Source organism: Gekko japonicus, unplaced genomic scaffold, assembly GCF_001447785.1.
Source record: "Gekko japonicus isolate JY-2015 unplaced genomic scaffold, Gekko_japonicus_V1.1 scaffold2733, whole genome shotgun sequence".
NCBI classification, from domain to species: Eukaryota; Metazoa; Chordata; class Lepidosauria; order Squamata; family Gekkonidae; genus Gekko; species Gekko japonicus.
Window position 1 is genome coordinate 167,561 of NW_015174356.1, and position 16,070 is coordinate 183,630.

The 16,070-nt window shown below is 46.3% G+C and overlaps 1 protein-coding gene across 1 annotated transcript in view; it reads left to right on the plus strand.

Moving 5' to 3' along the window:
• The window catches only part of OBSCN (obscurin, cytoskeletal calmodulin and titin-interacting RhoGEF), a gene marked incomplete at both ends in the record, with an annotated part of 222,594 nt that overhangs the window by 166,757 nt on the left and 39,767 nt on the right, over positions 1 to 16,070 (plus strand). The window contains 7 exons of the mRNA XM_015424328.1: positions 884 to 1,162; positions 4,772 to 4,850; positions 6,574 to 6,698; positions 8,070 to 8,267; positions 11,386 to 11,415; positions 12,342 to 12,440; positions 15,091 to 15,312. Of these exons, the coding sequence (XP_015279814.1) occupies positions 884 to 1,162; positions 4,772 to 4,850; positions 6,574 to 6,698; positions 8,070 to 8,267; positions 11,386 to 11,415; positions 12,342 to 12,440; positions 15,091 to 15,312 (1,032 nt within the window). The remainder of the gene's footprint in view (positions 1 to 883; positions 1,163 to 4,771; positions 4,851 to 6,573; positions 6,699 to 8,069; positions 8,268 to 11,385; positions 11,416 to 12,341; positions 12,441 to 15,090; positions 15,313 to 16,070) is intronic.

Sequence of the window (16,070 nt, forward strand, 5' to 3'; positions counted from 1 at the left end):
AAGAGTGACTGCACTAATGGCTGTGCTGTGCAGATCTTTTGGCACAGTCCCAAAAAGCACCGATTCGTGGACGAGAAATTGTCAGCTATTCGTTGTACTGCTGAGTCTGTCAAGGAGTTGGGGCTCGCTGAATCAGCAATTACAATTAAAAAACAGATAAGGTGGATTCGTTGCAATACTTTTATTCTTCATGCTCGACAAGTTTGTTCTTCACAGTCTTTTGGAATACATCCCCCTGATTCCTTTCCTTTCTATGCTCACTCGGTCCACTTTGGGCTTTTATTCTTGCTAGAATAAATGCCCATTGAATGGTGGCTCTTAGAGGCTGGTTTTTGCATCTTCCCTGTCCTGATAGAATTTGCTGTTGCTTCCTTGGTAAAATAGGTTCAGTCTCTCACATTTTATTGGAATGCCCTCTAAATCCTAATCTAAGATGCCATTTTATTCTACCATGGCTGGTGAATTTCAGTGATTTTTAATCCAAACAGGGTTGTCCCCTTCCTCCGCTCAGATCAAAATCCTAGTATACCCTAGGATGCTACAAAATTCTTTCTTTAAAGTTTAACTATAAAACTAATAAAAATTTATTTATTAAAAAACAAAATTTTTAAATTCCTTTTGTCTTTTGGGAAATAGAGATTACAAGTGAAATTTCAGATTGTTATACTGCTCAAGACTTTGGTTGGAGAAAGGAAAGGAAAGGAAAGGCGCCAATACAAACATGACCAAGGCAATTTACAGACCCCCACACATCATTCTAGGTGCTTTGTCCTAAGAACATTTCGCCAGAAAGCTCTCTATTTTTTTTTTGCCATGTACATGTAGATACAAATCCATTGTTTATTGTGGTTGTTACCATTATGATCTTCAAAAATCATTCCAGCTCCCATCTTCATAACTGAACTTCAAAACCAAGAGGTGCAGGACGGCTACCCGGTCAGCTTCGACTGTGTTGTTATTGGCAAGCCAACCCCTACTGTCCGTTGGTTCAAGGATGGGAGAGTCATCGAAGAGGATGACCACTACATGATCAATGAGGACCAGGAAGGCTGCCACCAGCTGATTATCACTGCGGTGGTCCCTCTTGACATGGGGGTGTACCGCTGCCTGGCTGAAAACAGCATGGGTGTGTCTTCCACTAAAGCAGAGCTCCGCGTGGACTGTGAGTACCAAGGAACGAATAAAGCGTAACAATGCGGGAGGGCAAAGTACACTTTAACCAATCTGGTATATTTGACATGAGCAAATGACTCCGAAGCTGAGAAACGAGAGAGGCAAACAGTTTCAGGAGGGTAACCATGCTGGTCTGGAGCAGGAGAGCTAGATTCGAGTACGATAGCCCCTTAGAGATCAACCGTATTCGGGGGGATTTTCTTTCAAGAGTCAAAGCTTCCTTCATCAGATACAATTAATTTCTACTCCATGCAGCTGAACTTGGTGCCTTCCATGAAGGTAGTTTCAGACTGTAGACTTGTTGGTTTGCAGTAGAAGAACTCAATTTGAGTCCAGCCGCAACTTAAAGACCAACAAGATTTTGGGGGTATAAGCTCTTCTGGAGAGCCAAACGAGATCAAGAATGGATTTAGAATGTGAGGAGTGATAAAGTAAGCAGTGACTCACAAAAGCTCCTACCCTGCCACATATTTTGTTAGTTTTTAAGGTGCTACTGGACTCTGGCTCTTTTCTACTGCTACAGACAGAGTAACACGGCTACCTATCTTGATCTATCAAAGAGGAGATTTTACTGTATTAACTTTACTATTCTTCCAAACAGCTGTTCGCACTGCCACCACTAGAGGTCATAAGGGAACTACTGTTTAAGTTCTCTAGAATGTGACATCCCATATTTTATTTTATTCTCCCTTCTTGCCCTAGTTTCCTCTGAGCAGAAGAGAAAATCCTGAGAGGCAAGACAATGTTATTAAGTAAACATCCAGAAAGGGGAATAATATATTGTTATGAAAATCCTTAGGCTCTACTTTGTTCCCTGGTTAGGTATATATAATGCATAAGTTGCTCATATATTATTACAATGTGCCTATTATAATGATATTGTTACCCAAAGACGCAGTCTCCTATTTAATTGGGGGAAATTAGTTTACAGAGACAGAGTGAGAGATGGGTAAATGGGATCTCCACCAATGTTTACAGGGATTTTCCCCACACGAGGACTCTCAGAATAAACCAGTTAGATGTTCCACTGGTGAGGTTTTTATTAAAAAGAAATAGAAATGAGAAAAACACACACATACGTAAAACACACATAAGGCTACCTAGAATAAATCAGGGAGGAGAGAGAAGAGATTTAGGCTATACAGTTACCAGTCTCGAAGATAGAGGTCCATGGAGACAGCAGCAAAATGACCAGCGTTTCAAGGAGAAGCGAGCAAGAGAAGGCCCACACATAAGTGGGGGTGTGAAGTCCAGATCCAAGAACACACACACACACACACACAGATTGGTGACTGTCTACTCCAGATATAGGATAAAATGCTGCCTGAAGGCAGGCTGATGTGTTTGCCCCCAAAACAATAACTTGATTGGTTTTCTGGAGGTGGACAATAATTTGGGAGAAACTTGATGGGTTTTCCTGAGGTGTATTAAAGGTGTAAATGGCACTTGAAGACTGGCTAAGTACCAGACAGGAAAAGCTACCAGGTTTCTTGAATAGTGTTTAAGAGTTGCATAATTAGGGTAAATGGGAGAATGGAAGGAAAGCTGGACAGTCGTCGGGATTAGTACAATGTGAGGCAATAATTTCTCATTGTTCCTAAATTATGCATCTCGCTAGGGTGGGGAGAGGGTTGTTATTCAGCAGCTTCTGACTCACCTTCAAAAATATTTTCCCTCACCTAAAAAAATATTTTATCGCTCACACGCAACGAATACTCCGCAGTGTAAACAGTTCGTTTCACATTATTTGCTTTATCTGAGCGTGTAGCAATCCCAATTCTTATCAATTACTACTTATCAACTCTTGAAGGAAATATTCCATGTTGACTCTCTAATAACAGAACCCAAGGTCTTCACAATGACCTTGGGTTCTGTTATTAGAGATCCTCTGTGGGAGGAGGGTTCTGACTGCTAACAGTATATGCTCCTAATATAGTACACTAATTTTAAACAATTCTCCAGGATGATCAGAGAAATTCTCCACTTCCCTCCTCCACTCAGACTTCTCTAAAGAAATAATTTGTACATTTGTAACATAAAATTTTGTGTAACGGCATGCACAATACAAAAACAGACAGCGAAGTCTTCAAATAACTGACCCCCCTCTATTGTGAAATGTGTGAGAGAATCCTGCAATGTATAGGTATAATGTTCCATTAGAGTGAACATTTGGTGATGTTTAAGTTAGTTCTGAGTAGTCTTGGCTGCAAAGACAAGACGTTTTGGGACAACGTTGGTGGTAGGGCTTTAGCATGCAGTTATACATGGTGGTGTTACATCACAACACTTGGCAGAATTCAGTCTAAAAACAACAAAATTCCACTCGGCTAAGGTTGCCATAGAGTTTCTCACAATTCCCAGAGCTACCCACTGTCACTTCCGAATTGTACCCAGAAGTGATGGCACAGAGGCCAGCAGTTTTTTTATTTTCTCCCGCCAGTGGACAAAAAAAGAGATTGCCTGGAGGCCTCTGGCCATGGCAGGAGGCCTGGCAACCCTAGACTCTGCTGGGCAGTTGTAGTTTGTCTAGAAAAGTTCTGAGCAGCGAGAGTCTCTTGCAAAGCGCTTCCAGGAAGAGGGGCCCCTTGTGCAGTTCTTAGCATAGGGGGTTACGTATTGGGAAGACAGGAAAATGGATGGCTCTTTGTTTCTGGGCCATTTAACAAAGAATGGGTGAAGTTTACAACTCATCCCCCTGCCCTGACAGATAGGGTAGCCAGCCTCCAGGTGGGAGCCAAAAATGAGAGATCACGGGAGGAAGTGGAATTCCAGAAACAACATCCGTGACAAAAATAACAAAGAGTCAATAAAGATAAGCTGGAAAAACATTTACTGTAGTAATTCTGTAGAAAATTTTCTTCAATTATCGCTCACACGCAACGAATACTCCGCAGTGTAAACAGTTCGTTTCACGTTATTTGCTTATCTGAGTGTGTAGCAATCCCAATTCTTATCAGTTACTACTTATCAACTCTTGAAGGAAATATTCCATGTTGACTCTCTAATAACAGAACCCAAGGTCATTGTGAAGACGTTGGGTTCTGTTATTAGAGAGTCAACATTGAAAGTTTCCTTTAAGAGTTGATAAGTAGTGATTGATAAGAACTGGGATTGCTCCACGCTCAGATAAAGCAAATATTGTGAAACGAATTGTTTACATTGCGGAGTATTCGTTGCGTGTGAGCGATAATGGAAGAAAATTTTCTACAGAATTACTACAGTAAATGTTTTTCCAGTTTATCTTTATTGTCTCTTCGTTATTTTTGTCACAGATGTTGTTTTTTGAATTCCTCAGCCTCCAGGTGGGACCTGGGGATCCCTTGGAATTACAGCTCATCTCCAGACTACAGAGATCAGTTCGCCTGGGGGAAATGGATGCTTTGGAGGGTGGACTCTTTGGCACTGTCCCCCAGTGAGGTCCCTGTCTTCTCCAGGCTCCATCCCCAAATCTCCAGGAATTTCCCCACCTGACAAGTACTTACATTGCCCTCTTACCATCTCACTCATGCTTGCCTGTACTGTGCTTCTTAGTGGAAACACCAGTGGAAAAGTAGCACACCATACACGGAACCTTTCTTTTCTCTTTTCCATTGATTAGTGACCAGTACTGATTATGACACAGCTGGAGACGCGACAGAGACCTCTTCCTACTACAGCGCCAAAGGGTATTTCTCCAGGTAGGTATCAACATTTTATGTTGGAGAATGCTCACCCTGATCTAACCAGTTTTGGTGTTGCAGCACGTGAGAAAGTATCTTCCTTAAGCAATGATCTACTCCATTAATTGGGTGATGTCATGACTACTCTATTTTTTTTGTGGTTAGATAAAGTGTGTCTTTAACTTTTTTGTTCTCTCTCTCTCTCGCTTTCTGTATGTCAACACTGCCACCAGGAATTTAATTCCTATTTCATTTTTTAAACTTTTCCATAGCATTGTGGTCCTGAGGATGAGACTCTTGTATTTTAACAGCATATAACTCCAGGTTTACATAAAACAAGATAAAACTTTATTTCTACAGGAAGCATATTGGTTTCAGGATGTTTAGCAACTTAACACTTCAGTAAATAAAATGGTGGCTGTTAATAACCTCTGACTACGTTTGTCACACTCTCTCATATGAGCCAGTTTGGTGTAGTGGTTAAGTGCGCGGACTCTAATCTGGGAGAACTGGGTTTGATTCCCCACTCCTCCACTTGCACCTGGCTGGATGACCTTGAGCAAGCCATAGTTCTGTCAGAGCTGTTCTTGAAAAAGAGCAGTTTCTGTCGAGAGCTCTCTCAGCCCCACCTGCCTCACAGGATGTCTGTTGTGGGGAGGGGGAGGGAAAGGAGTTTGTAAGCCACTCTGAGACACCTTTGGGCAGTGAAGGGCATGGTATAAATCCAATCTCCTCTTCTTCTTCATAAAATGTAATGCCAGGTACCAGAGGTATAAACGTTATAAAGGATACTAGCAAATCCAATAAGCACTATTATTTTTTGATTTAAAATACAAACATGCTTAAAACATTAAAACTTTTGTTGTTGTTGTTCAGTCGCACAGTCGAGTCCGACTCTTTGCGACCCCATGGACCAGATCACGCCAGGCCCTCCTGCCTTCCGCTGTCCTCTGAAGTTGGCCAACTTTTATAGTATTTCCTTAAACTGTCTTCCTGATGCCCGTGCTCCTACCACCCATTACTCGTTAGCACTGGGACAGTATACAGACCACTCGCTCACGGGATGGATAAGAACCCTGGATGGGCCGGTTCCAGCCCATGGGCCATATGTTTGACACCCCTGGCATAGATGGTGAAGCCTGGACTGTAAATCTGGACTGATCAGGGAGTTTAGGAACATGGGGAGAGAAAGCCAAAGAGACTCAGGCATTCTTACTTATTTGGGGAACCCATACGAAATTGACAACATGGTTTATCCTGAGTCCACGTTATATAAGCAGATGTAGCATTGAACAAATAGGTACATGTGGTGAATTCTCTAACTAGCATCTTTCATGGGCTTACAGCCTCAGTCAGGTAACTAAATCCTTGCGTATCATATTCCCCCTTTCTTCTCTGTCATCAGAAAACACGTAGCATTGCATCCATAATATTCTGTCATGAGCTTGGATTTCATAGAATCATAGAATCATTGAATGTTAGAGTTGGAAGGGACCCTGCAGGTCATCTAGTCCAACCCCCTGCCCTCTGCAGGAGCAGAGCCAAAAGATAATAGCCCTACAACATACCCAAAAGATGGTCATCCAGCCTCCATAGGCTCCATAGTACGTAATGGCCAAGCATCCCCTTTTATCTTTGCTGACCACAGAACATTGTTTTGCAATAACTGTGGCACACAGAATGCTGAATTCCCCACTAGGGTGAGAAGTGTCAAAAGTTTCCTTTCTTTCCTCTGAATCAGCCGAGAACAGGAAGGAGTGGAGTCCATGACCGAGGAGGAACAGCTGCCGCAGATTATAGATGAACTTCATGATATCCATGTGGCCCCTGGAGCGCCTTTGGCCAAATTCCACCTGAAGGTGAAAGGTAACAGAAATGCTAGTCTTTGCAGCATGCGCCCTGCTGGATCAGACCAGTGAGGGTCCCTCTAGTCCAGCCTCCTGTCTCACACAGTGGCCAACCAGTTCCTCTGGAGGGCCAACAGCAGGGCAGAGAGGCCGAGGCCATTCCCTGATAAGAACCTCAGAAGAGCCCTGCTGGATCAGACCAGGGAGGGACCATCTAGTCCAGCATCCTGTCTCACACACAGTGGCCAACCAGTTCCTCTGGAGGGCCAACAGCAGGGCAGAGAGGCCGAGGCCATTCCCTGATAAGAACCTCAGAAGAGCCCTGCTGGATCAGACCAGGGAGGGACCATCTAGTCCAGCATCCTGTCTCACACACAGTGGCCAACCAGTTCCTCTGGAGGGCCAACAGCAGGGCAGAGAGGCCGAGGCCATTCCCTGATAAGAACCTCAGAAGAGCCCTGCTGGATCAGACCAGGGAGGGACCATCTAGTCCAGCATCCTGTCTCACACACAGTGGCCAACCAGTTCCTCTGGAGGGCCAACAGCAGGGCAGAGAGGCCGAGGCCATTCCCTGATAAGAACCTCAGAAGAGCCCTGCTGGATCAGACCAGGGAGGGACCATCTAGTCCAGCATCCTGTCTCACACACAGTGGCCAACCAGTTCCTCTGGAGGGCCAACAGCAGGGCAGAGAGGCCGAGGCCATTCCCTGATAAGAACCTCAGAAGAGCCCTGCTGGATCAGACCAGGGAGGGACCATCTAGTCCAGCATCCTGTCTCACACACAGTGGCCAACCAGTTCCTCTGGAGGGCCAACAGCAGGGCAGAGAGGCCGAGGCCATTCCCTGATAAGAACCTCAGAAGAGCCCTGCTGGATCAGACCAGGGAGGGACCATCTAGTCCAGCATCCTGTCTCACACACAGTGGCCAACCAGTTCCTCTGGAGGGCCAACAGCAGGGCAGAGAGGCCGAGGCCATTCCCTGATAAGAACCTCAGAAGAGCCCTGCTGGATCAGACCAGGGAGGGACCATCTAGTCCAGCATCCTGTCTCACACACAGTGGCCAACCAGTTCCTCTGGAGGGCCAACAGCAGGGCAGAGAGGCCGAGGCCATTCCCTGATAAGAACCTCAGAAGAGCCCTGCTGGATCAGACCAGGGAGGGACCATCTAGTCCAGCATCCTGTCTCACACACAGTGGCCAACCAGTTCCTCTGGAGGGCCAACAGCAGGGCAGAGAGGCCGAGGCCATTCCCTGATAAGAACCTCAGAAGAGCCCTGCTGGATCAGACCAGGGAGGGACCATCTAGTCCAGCATCCTGTCTCACACACAGTGGCCAACCAGTTCCTCTGGAGGGCCAACAACAGGGCACGCCTGTAATTTTTCCTCACAGGGTATCCACAGCCTCGTCTCTACTGGTTCAAAGACGGGCAGCCGTTGCACGCCTCCGACCGACTCCTAAAGACAGACAAAAGAGAGTTTCATGCCCTGGAAGTTCTCAATGTCACCAAGAAGGATGCTGGTCAATACTCTGTGTTCATCAGCAACTCTGCGGGCTCTGCATATTCAGCGGCCAGGCTGGTGGTCAAAGGTAAGTGATCATAAAATCATAGAGCCATCGAGTTGGAAGGGACCTCCAAGGTCATCTAGTCCAACCCCCTTCCCAATGCAGGAAATTCACAAATACCTCCCCCCACGGCCAACAACAGGGCACAGAGGTTGAACAGCATTTCCCTGGCCGTGTAAAAAAGGGCCACAGGAACTAAGCTCTGATACGACCCTTCCTGCCTTCCCTCTCACGATCTGCCTAAGTTAATGGAATCGGCATTGCTGTCAGATGGCCATCTAGCCTCTGTTTGAAAACCTCCAAAAAAAGGAGAGCCCACCACCTCCCGAGGAAGCCTTTTCCACTGAGGAACCTCTCTGTCAGGAAGTTCTTCCTAAAGTTTAGCCAGAAACACTTGATTTAATTAGGAGGAGGAGGAGGAGATTGGATTTCTACCCCGCCCTTCACTACCCAAAGGTGTCTCAGAGCCGCTTACAAACTCCTTTCCCTTCCCCTCCCCACAACAGACACCCCGTGAGGGAGGCGGGGCTGAGAGAACTCTTGACAGAAACTGCTCTTTTTCAAGAACAGCTCTTGTCAGAACTACGGCTTTGCCCAAGGTCATCCAGCCAGGTGCAAGTGGAGGAGTGGGGGAATCAAACCCAGTTCTCCCAGATTAGAGTCCGCGCACTTAACCACTACACCAAACTGGCACCAAATTAGCCCTTAAGGAGGAATTCTTGTTTTCCTGCCTTAAACAAATCTCTACAAAGCTTCTCAAAAGGCAGAAATTGTATAATCTGTATCATTACTTCAAAAGTATAAATTGTATAATTAATTCAAAAATTCTCTGTGCTTTTGCTGCATTCTCCTTTTGAGTAGCTGACGGTCTTTATTAAACCAACTGCCCCGACTTGCTGCTGGGGGCAGATCGTCCAGAGCCTTTCTGCTGTAGGTGGATTCAGATAATGAGATTAACCTAAAAATATTTACAAACCATCAGAAGGGAAATTATGTCTAAGGAATTCATTTCTGCGGTTTGTAACTGGCAGAGAGTGCAGTTGCTAAACTGTTACAATTGGAGTTCCAATGAATCACTATTATATTGCAGTAATGGCACACACTGACCAGGAATAGCATAATAAGACTGTGTAAGATTAAGACAGAGAGTAATCGGGAGATGGTCAGTGTTTGGGGCTCTGGCTAGGAGCTCCAGGTTCACAGGAATCCCAAGGAAGCAATGTTCAAGATACAGGTTTGTCCAGGGCTTTTTTTGTAGGAAAAGCCCAGCAGGAACTCATTAGTATAATAGGCCACACCCAACAACAGAAACTCATTAGCATATCCAGCCACACCCATGAGAGCATAGCTCATTAGCATATTAGGCCGCACCCCATGCTACCAGAAGTGTCGACATCCAGCCACACCCATCTTTTGCTTCCTATTCTGTTTACCTTGTTTGTTGTCAAAACCCAGGGCTTTTTTTGTAGCAGGAACTCCTTTGCATGTTAGGCCACACCCCTAATGTAGCCAATCCTAATGAGTTTCTGCTATCGGGTGTGGCCTATTATGCTAATGAGTTCCTGCTGGCCGTGGTCAACTCGGGAGCCAGCCGGAACTCTGTTCCTGTGCGTTCCTGCCCAAAAATAGCCCTGGGTTTGTCTACAGGGAGATTTTAATAGCAGCGATCAAGCTTACAGAAAGAGCAGGTTAAGCTCTCATCCGCTGGGTCTTGAATGCACACACGCACAGCGGAACTTCACCAGACCTTGAGACAAGAAGCTAAGACTAAGCATCTTATACCCTAATTGCCGGCTACAGGTTAAGAAATCATTAATCAAGCGATCCCAAACACGAGAATGAGCCAGTCCATTTCACACCTGGCATCTAGTGGTGAGAGAGAACAAGTCAGGCTTCCTAGATAAGAGCGGCTAACAATCATGAGAGAGAAGACTATCCCCCTCACAGAACTCAAAGCAGCTAAAGGTCAAGCACCAGCCTGTAACAAAGATGGAGTTACAAACGCTACGCAGTCACCTCCCATGCCTTCACAAGATTGTTATTGTGAGGATTAAGTGGGGGAGGGGGAACAATGTGAAATGCCGCTTTGGGTCCCTGATCGGGGAGAAAAAGTGGGATGTAAATGTTAAAAATGATAAAGAAAAAATGAGATTTTTTTTGAACTGAGTATGAGGAAGAGGCTGGAGTTATTAACTAAATATTAACTGGCACAACAACATAAGAACAGAAGAACAGAAGAGAAGCCAATGTTGGATCAGGCCAATGCCCCATCCAGGCCAACACTCAGTCACACACTGGCCAAAAATAACAGGGGCCATCAGGAGGTCCACCAGTGGGGCCAGGACACTAGGAGCCCTCCCACTGTTGACCCCCCCAGCACCAAGAATACAGAGCATCACTTGCCCCAGACTGAGGGTTCCTACCTACCCCTTGTGGCTAATAGCCACTGATGGACCTTTGCTCTTAAGAACATAAGAGAAGCCAATGTTGGATCAGGCCAATGGCCCATCCAGTCCAACACTCTGTCACACACTGGCCAGAAATACCTGGTGTCAATCAGGGGGTCCACCAGTGAGGCCAGGACACTAGGAGCCCTCCCACTGTTGCCCCCCCCCCAAGCACCAAGAATACAGAGCATCCCTTGCCCCAGACCGAGAGTTCCTATCTGTACCTTGTGGCTAATAGCCACTGATGGACCTCTGCTCCATATGCTTATCCAATTCCCTCTTGAAGCCGCCCCTGCTTGTAGCAGCTACCACCTCCTGTAGCAGTGAGTTCCATGTGTTAATCACTCTTTGGGTGAAGAAGGACTTCCTTTTATCTGTTCTAACCCAACAACATATTTTCCTTCTTCGGGAAAAATTATATTGATGGCTTCAATGTCATTTATAAATATTAGATCTTACATTCATTTGATTAATGTATACAATATTAAAATTAACAGTATTTGTTCTTCTAAAGAACACTTAGGATTGTAGAGGTCCTGTTCATACGTAGTGCTCACAGGGGATGCGAGGGAAGCGTGCTGTAATACCTATTGACCTGAATCATTCTTTGTCCTCACAGGATCGATAAATTGGCCAGGAGTGTGTTTGTAGCTATTGATTCACAGTGGTCCTGTTCCCTTCTTTTCATTCTACAGGTCCCGGTGAAGAAGAGAAACCAGAGAAAGGTGAGCGAAGAGGGGGAAAAACGCTGAGGTGATAGCAGAAACAAAAACTTTGGCTGTAGCTCGTAGGCCATTTGCGCCTCCAAGTTTCCTGGTCAAAACCTAGGGTTGCCAAGTCTCACCTCGTTCCGGAGTGGGGGACTCCCGGGTTGATCCCGGAGCGGTGCTTTGCGCGCGCGCACCGCACCCACATCACCAGGAAGTGACGTGATGACGCTGGGCACGCTGGGGGCGGGGCCGCGACCATCCGAGGGAAAACCATAGAGTTTTCCCTCAGATGACCCAGGAGTGTGTTTGTAGCTATTGATTCACAGTGGTCCTGTTCCCTTCTTTTCATTCTACAGGTCCCGGTGAAGAAGAGAAACCAGAGAAAGGTGAGCGAAGAGGGGGGAAAACGCTGAGGTGATAGCAAAAACAAAAACTTTCGCTGTAGCTCATAGGCCAGTGATGGCGAACCTTTTAGAGACCGAGTGCCCAAACTGCGACCCAAACCCCACTTATTTATCGCAAAGTGCCAACACGGCAATTTACCCTGAACACTGAGGTTTTACTTTAGAAAAAACCACTCATACATTAACTTAAGATGATCCAAACAAAGTAAGGAAAGCAATCCCAAATGCTTTCATTTATTTAAAATTATTTGGCAGAGAATTTGACACTTTAATGATGGTCTGGGCCTGGCTGGGGCGACGGCACGCGTGCCCACTGAGAGGGCTCTGAGTGCCTCCTCTGGCACCCATGCCATAAATTCGCCACCACTGTCATAGGCCATTTGCGCCTCCAAGTTTCCTGGTCAAAACCCCCCAAAGTCTAAAGTAGCCCTACGGGACCTCAGCCAAAGCAAGCGTGTTACACGCCATGTCTTTAGTATCACCTACAAAATGTCACGTCACGTTTTTATCGTTTTCTCTGCACATCTTAATTTTCAGAGGTTCGTGGACAGCTGGTACCGCCACGATTCCTGGAAAGATTTACCAACAAAAAAGTGAAGAGAGGAGTCAGCATTACCCTTTCTGTGAAAGTCGAAGGTAAATTAGTTTCGGGGCAACCCTTTGCTTCAGTTTTGATGCTGCCTTAGCGGGGGGGGGGGCCGTCATTGTAGTTCTTGTCATTCTGAAGGCACCATCAGTGTATGATACGTTTTAAATATAAGCAAAGACGGATCGTTGCTTCAAAAGGTCTACAGTCTAAGGACCAAACTAGTTTTTGATGAGTTCAGTTTGAGTTCTCTGGACCCAACTACCTTTCCTGAAGTCACACAGGAGCTGCACGGAATGTCAGTTTAAAGGAGGAGGAAGAGGAGGAGGAGATTGGCCCCAAAGTCTAAAGTAGCCCTACGGGACCTCAGCCAAAGCAAACGTGTTACACGCCATGTCTTTAGTATCACCTACAAAATGTCACGTCACGTTTTTATCGTTTTCTCTGCCTATCTTAATTTTCAGAGGTTCGTGGACAGCTGGTACCGCCACGATTCCTGGAAAGATTTACCAACAAAAAAGTGAAGAGAGGAGTCAGCATTACCCTTTCTGTGAAAGTCGAAGGTAAATTAGTTTCGGGGCAACCCTTTGCTTCAGTTTTGATGCTGCCTTAGCAGGGGGGGGGGGGGGGGCCTCACACAGGAGCTGCACGGAATGTCAGTTTAAAGGAGGAGGAAGAGGAGGAGGAGATTGGATTTATACCTTGCCCTTCACTAGCCGAAGGAGTCTCAGGGTGTGGTCAGACGGCGTGCTGGGAACGGTTTAAATTGCTCCAGCCCTGATACGGTCTTTTTTAACCTGGAGAATCACGATCACACTCACCTCCTTGCTCCAGATCGCTGCGCTGTTGTTTTCCCCCCCTCTCTCTCAGTTTGGGCATGCACACAGGCAGCCATCCATAGAACTAAAAGTTTCGCGTGCGCGCAGAACAGCGATTTCCTCTTCAACCCGACTGCTGTAACGCTTCCCTTTAAACTTTAAAGGAACACTTCCCTTTAAACGTTTACCGCCAAAAATGTCCTCCGTGAGTTCCTGAACTCATCTAAAGGCTAAAACTAGGCACCGTTTAAACATTGTTTTTAATAACCCTGTGGCGGACCTCCACCTATGCGCACACCGCCAACGCTTTTTTAAAAATAGCGGGCGAAAAGCGGAAGCCTTGGGCAGCTTTCGAGCGGGGAGGGGGTTTAAATTGGAAGTGGCTTGACACCGGAGGAGCGATCACACAGGGGGAAAATGCGGCCGGAACCGAAAAATCGGGAAGACACCACTTGGGGACCTCAAAAAACAGGATCACGAAACTGCGGGGAAAATTGGGCGAAGCCGCGAGTCAAAATGCAGCCCCGCGGCTTCGTGTGTGAAATTGACCAATAGTATCGGGGCAAACGGCGGCACAACATCAAGGCAGCTCTAGTGTGAAATCAGCCAACATCTTATTTGGCCCTAAGGTTTGTTGCTTGGAAGGAAAAGCAGAACAGGGAGGACGGGAAGAGGTCCTTTGTGACCTTAATAGGATAAGTACATTCCTCCATGCCCTGCTTGAATGCAGGTTCTTTTGAGAATATAAGGGATCACTATATTAAGCCTTTAATCAACCAACTGTCCCCTTACACTCTGTGTAATCAACCAACACCCTTTACACCCCTTACACTCAAAACCCTGGCTGTTTTGCTCAGCGAAAAGGATCCTAAGTTTACTCTAAAGGAAAAGGTTTCCCTTGCTCAAAAGCCAGTCGAATCTGACTCTAGGGGGCGGTGCTCATCTCCGTTTCTAAGCCGAAGAGCCAGCGCTGTCCGAAGACTTCTCTGTGGTCATGTGGCCAGCATGACTAAATGCCAAGGCTCACAGAATGCTGTTACCTTCCCGCCAAAGCAGTACCTATTTATCTTCTTGCAATTTCTTGCTTTCAAACTGCTAGGTTGGCAGGAGCTGGGGCCAGAGACGGGAGCTCACTCTGTCATGCGGCACAGTCGGGTCTCAAACTGCCGAACTACGGACCTTCTGGTCTGCAGCTCAGCGCCTTAACCTCTGAGCCACTGCGGCCCTAAGTTTACTCTAGCAGCTGCAAAATTTGTCTCAGTCCTTTTAGCCCTTGCATAAAAAAAAAGAAGCAAGTATCTTCTGCTGCTCAAGATCTGTGAATCAATGAGCTCTTAAGGGTATAAAAGAAGAGGAAAGGATGGGAAGAGGTCAGTCTGGCAAAGAACAAACGTCTTCAAGTAGACTCAACTGCAGCTAGAGATAAAGACTTGGGGGTGAGGGGGTAAGCGAAAAGAAAAAACTTTACCGAAATTTGCCAGCAGAGGGTAGATATGCAGTAAAAGGGAGCACAAGCTGTTTGAAGAATTAAGTTGGTTTATTAAGAAGATAACAAGCTCTGTAAGAAAGAGGAGAGAGGAAAAAGAAGTCTGACTAACTAGCTAGGAGGGAGTCGGTAGTGAACAGTTCTCATCAGGAGTGGGAAAACCCCTAACTGAGCCAATCAGGAGACTATTTGAAAACAGTAGGAAGTCCCTAATCTCACAGTGCCAACTAGTTGTCCCCTCTGCTGCCCCCTGCAGGACGTTCTTGTCATTTCCTTTGTCCATGCACAATAGACCTTGCATGTTCCAACAAAAATGGTGGGTTTTGAGGGCAGCTGAATTCTTAGTCATCGGGAGGACGCTGCCATTGCTAATAGCCCAAGTCTTTTTTCTTTCAGGAAGTCCACCACCTGCAGTGACGTGGTTGAAGGAAGAATCTCGTGGAGAAGACATCCTTTGGATCAAGTCAGACACTCCCGGGTATAAACTGGCCAGTTCCAACTTGCAACACAGCCTAATCTTGTTGGATGTAAAGAAGGAATACAGCGGAAACTACACCTGCATTGCCTCCAATGAGGCTGGCCAGTCCATTTGCAGTGCCTCTCTTGAAGTTTTGGATGGTAATTTTCCTCATTGCGTTTTTGTCCAAATAGTTCAAGTAGTTATATGCATTGACTGTTTTTGGCTTGTATCCTTTAGCTCAGTGTTTCTCAGCCCGTGGGTTGGGACCCAAAAGTGGGACAGAACGCCTCTGAACGGGGATTGTGGGCCAACCCACACTAATGGCCACTACTGCTCTTTCCATTGCTCTGTTTTTATTTTATTTTATTTATTTCATTTTTCGTAGTTGTATCCCGCCCATCCCGTGAGTGGGCCCAGGGCAGGTCACATCATCTTAAATAATACAGTAAGGTTTAAAATACAATAAAACATTTTGGTTTGGTGTAGTGGTTAAGTGCGTGGACTCTAATCTGGGAGAACCGGGTTTGATTCCCCACTCCTCCACTTGCACCTGCTGGATGACCTTGGGCAAGCTGTAGTTCTCTCAGAGCTGTTTATGAAAAAGGGCAGTTTCTGTCTGAGCTCTCTCAGCCCCACCTACCTCACAGGGTGTCTGTTGTGGGGAGGGGAAGGGAAAGGAGTTTGTAAGCCACTCTGAGACACCTTTGGGTAGTGAAGAACATAAGAACATAAGAACATAAGAGATGCCAATGTTGGATCAGGACAAAGGCCCATCCAGTCCAACACTCTGTATCACACAGTGGCCAGAAATACCAGTGCCATCAGGAGGTCTACCAAGTGGGGCCAGGACATTAGAAGCCCTCCCACTGTTGACCCCCCCAAGCACCAAGATGACAGAGCATCACTTGCCCCAGAG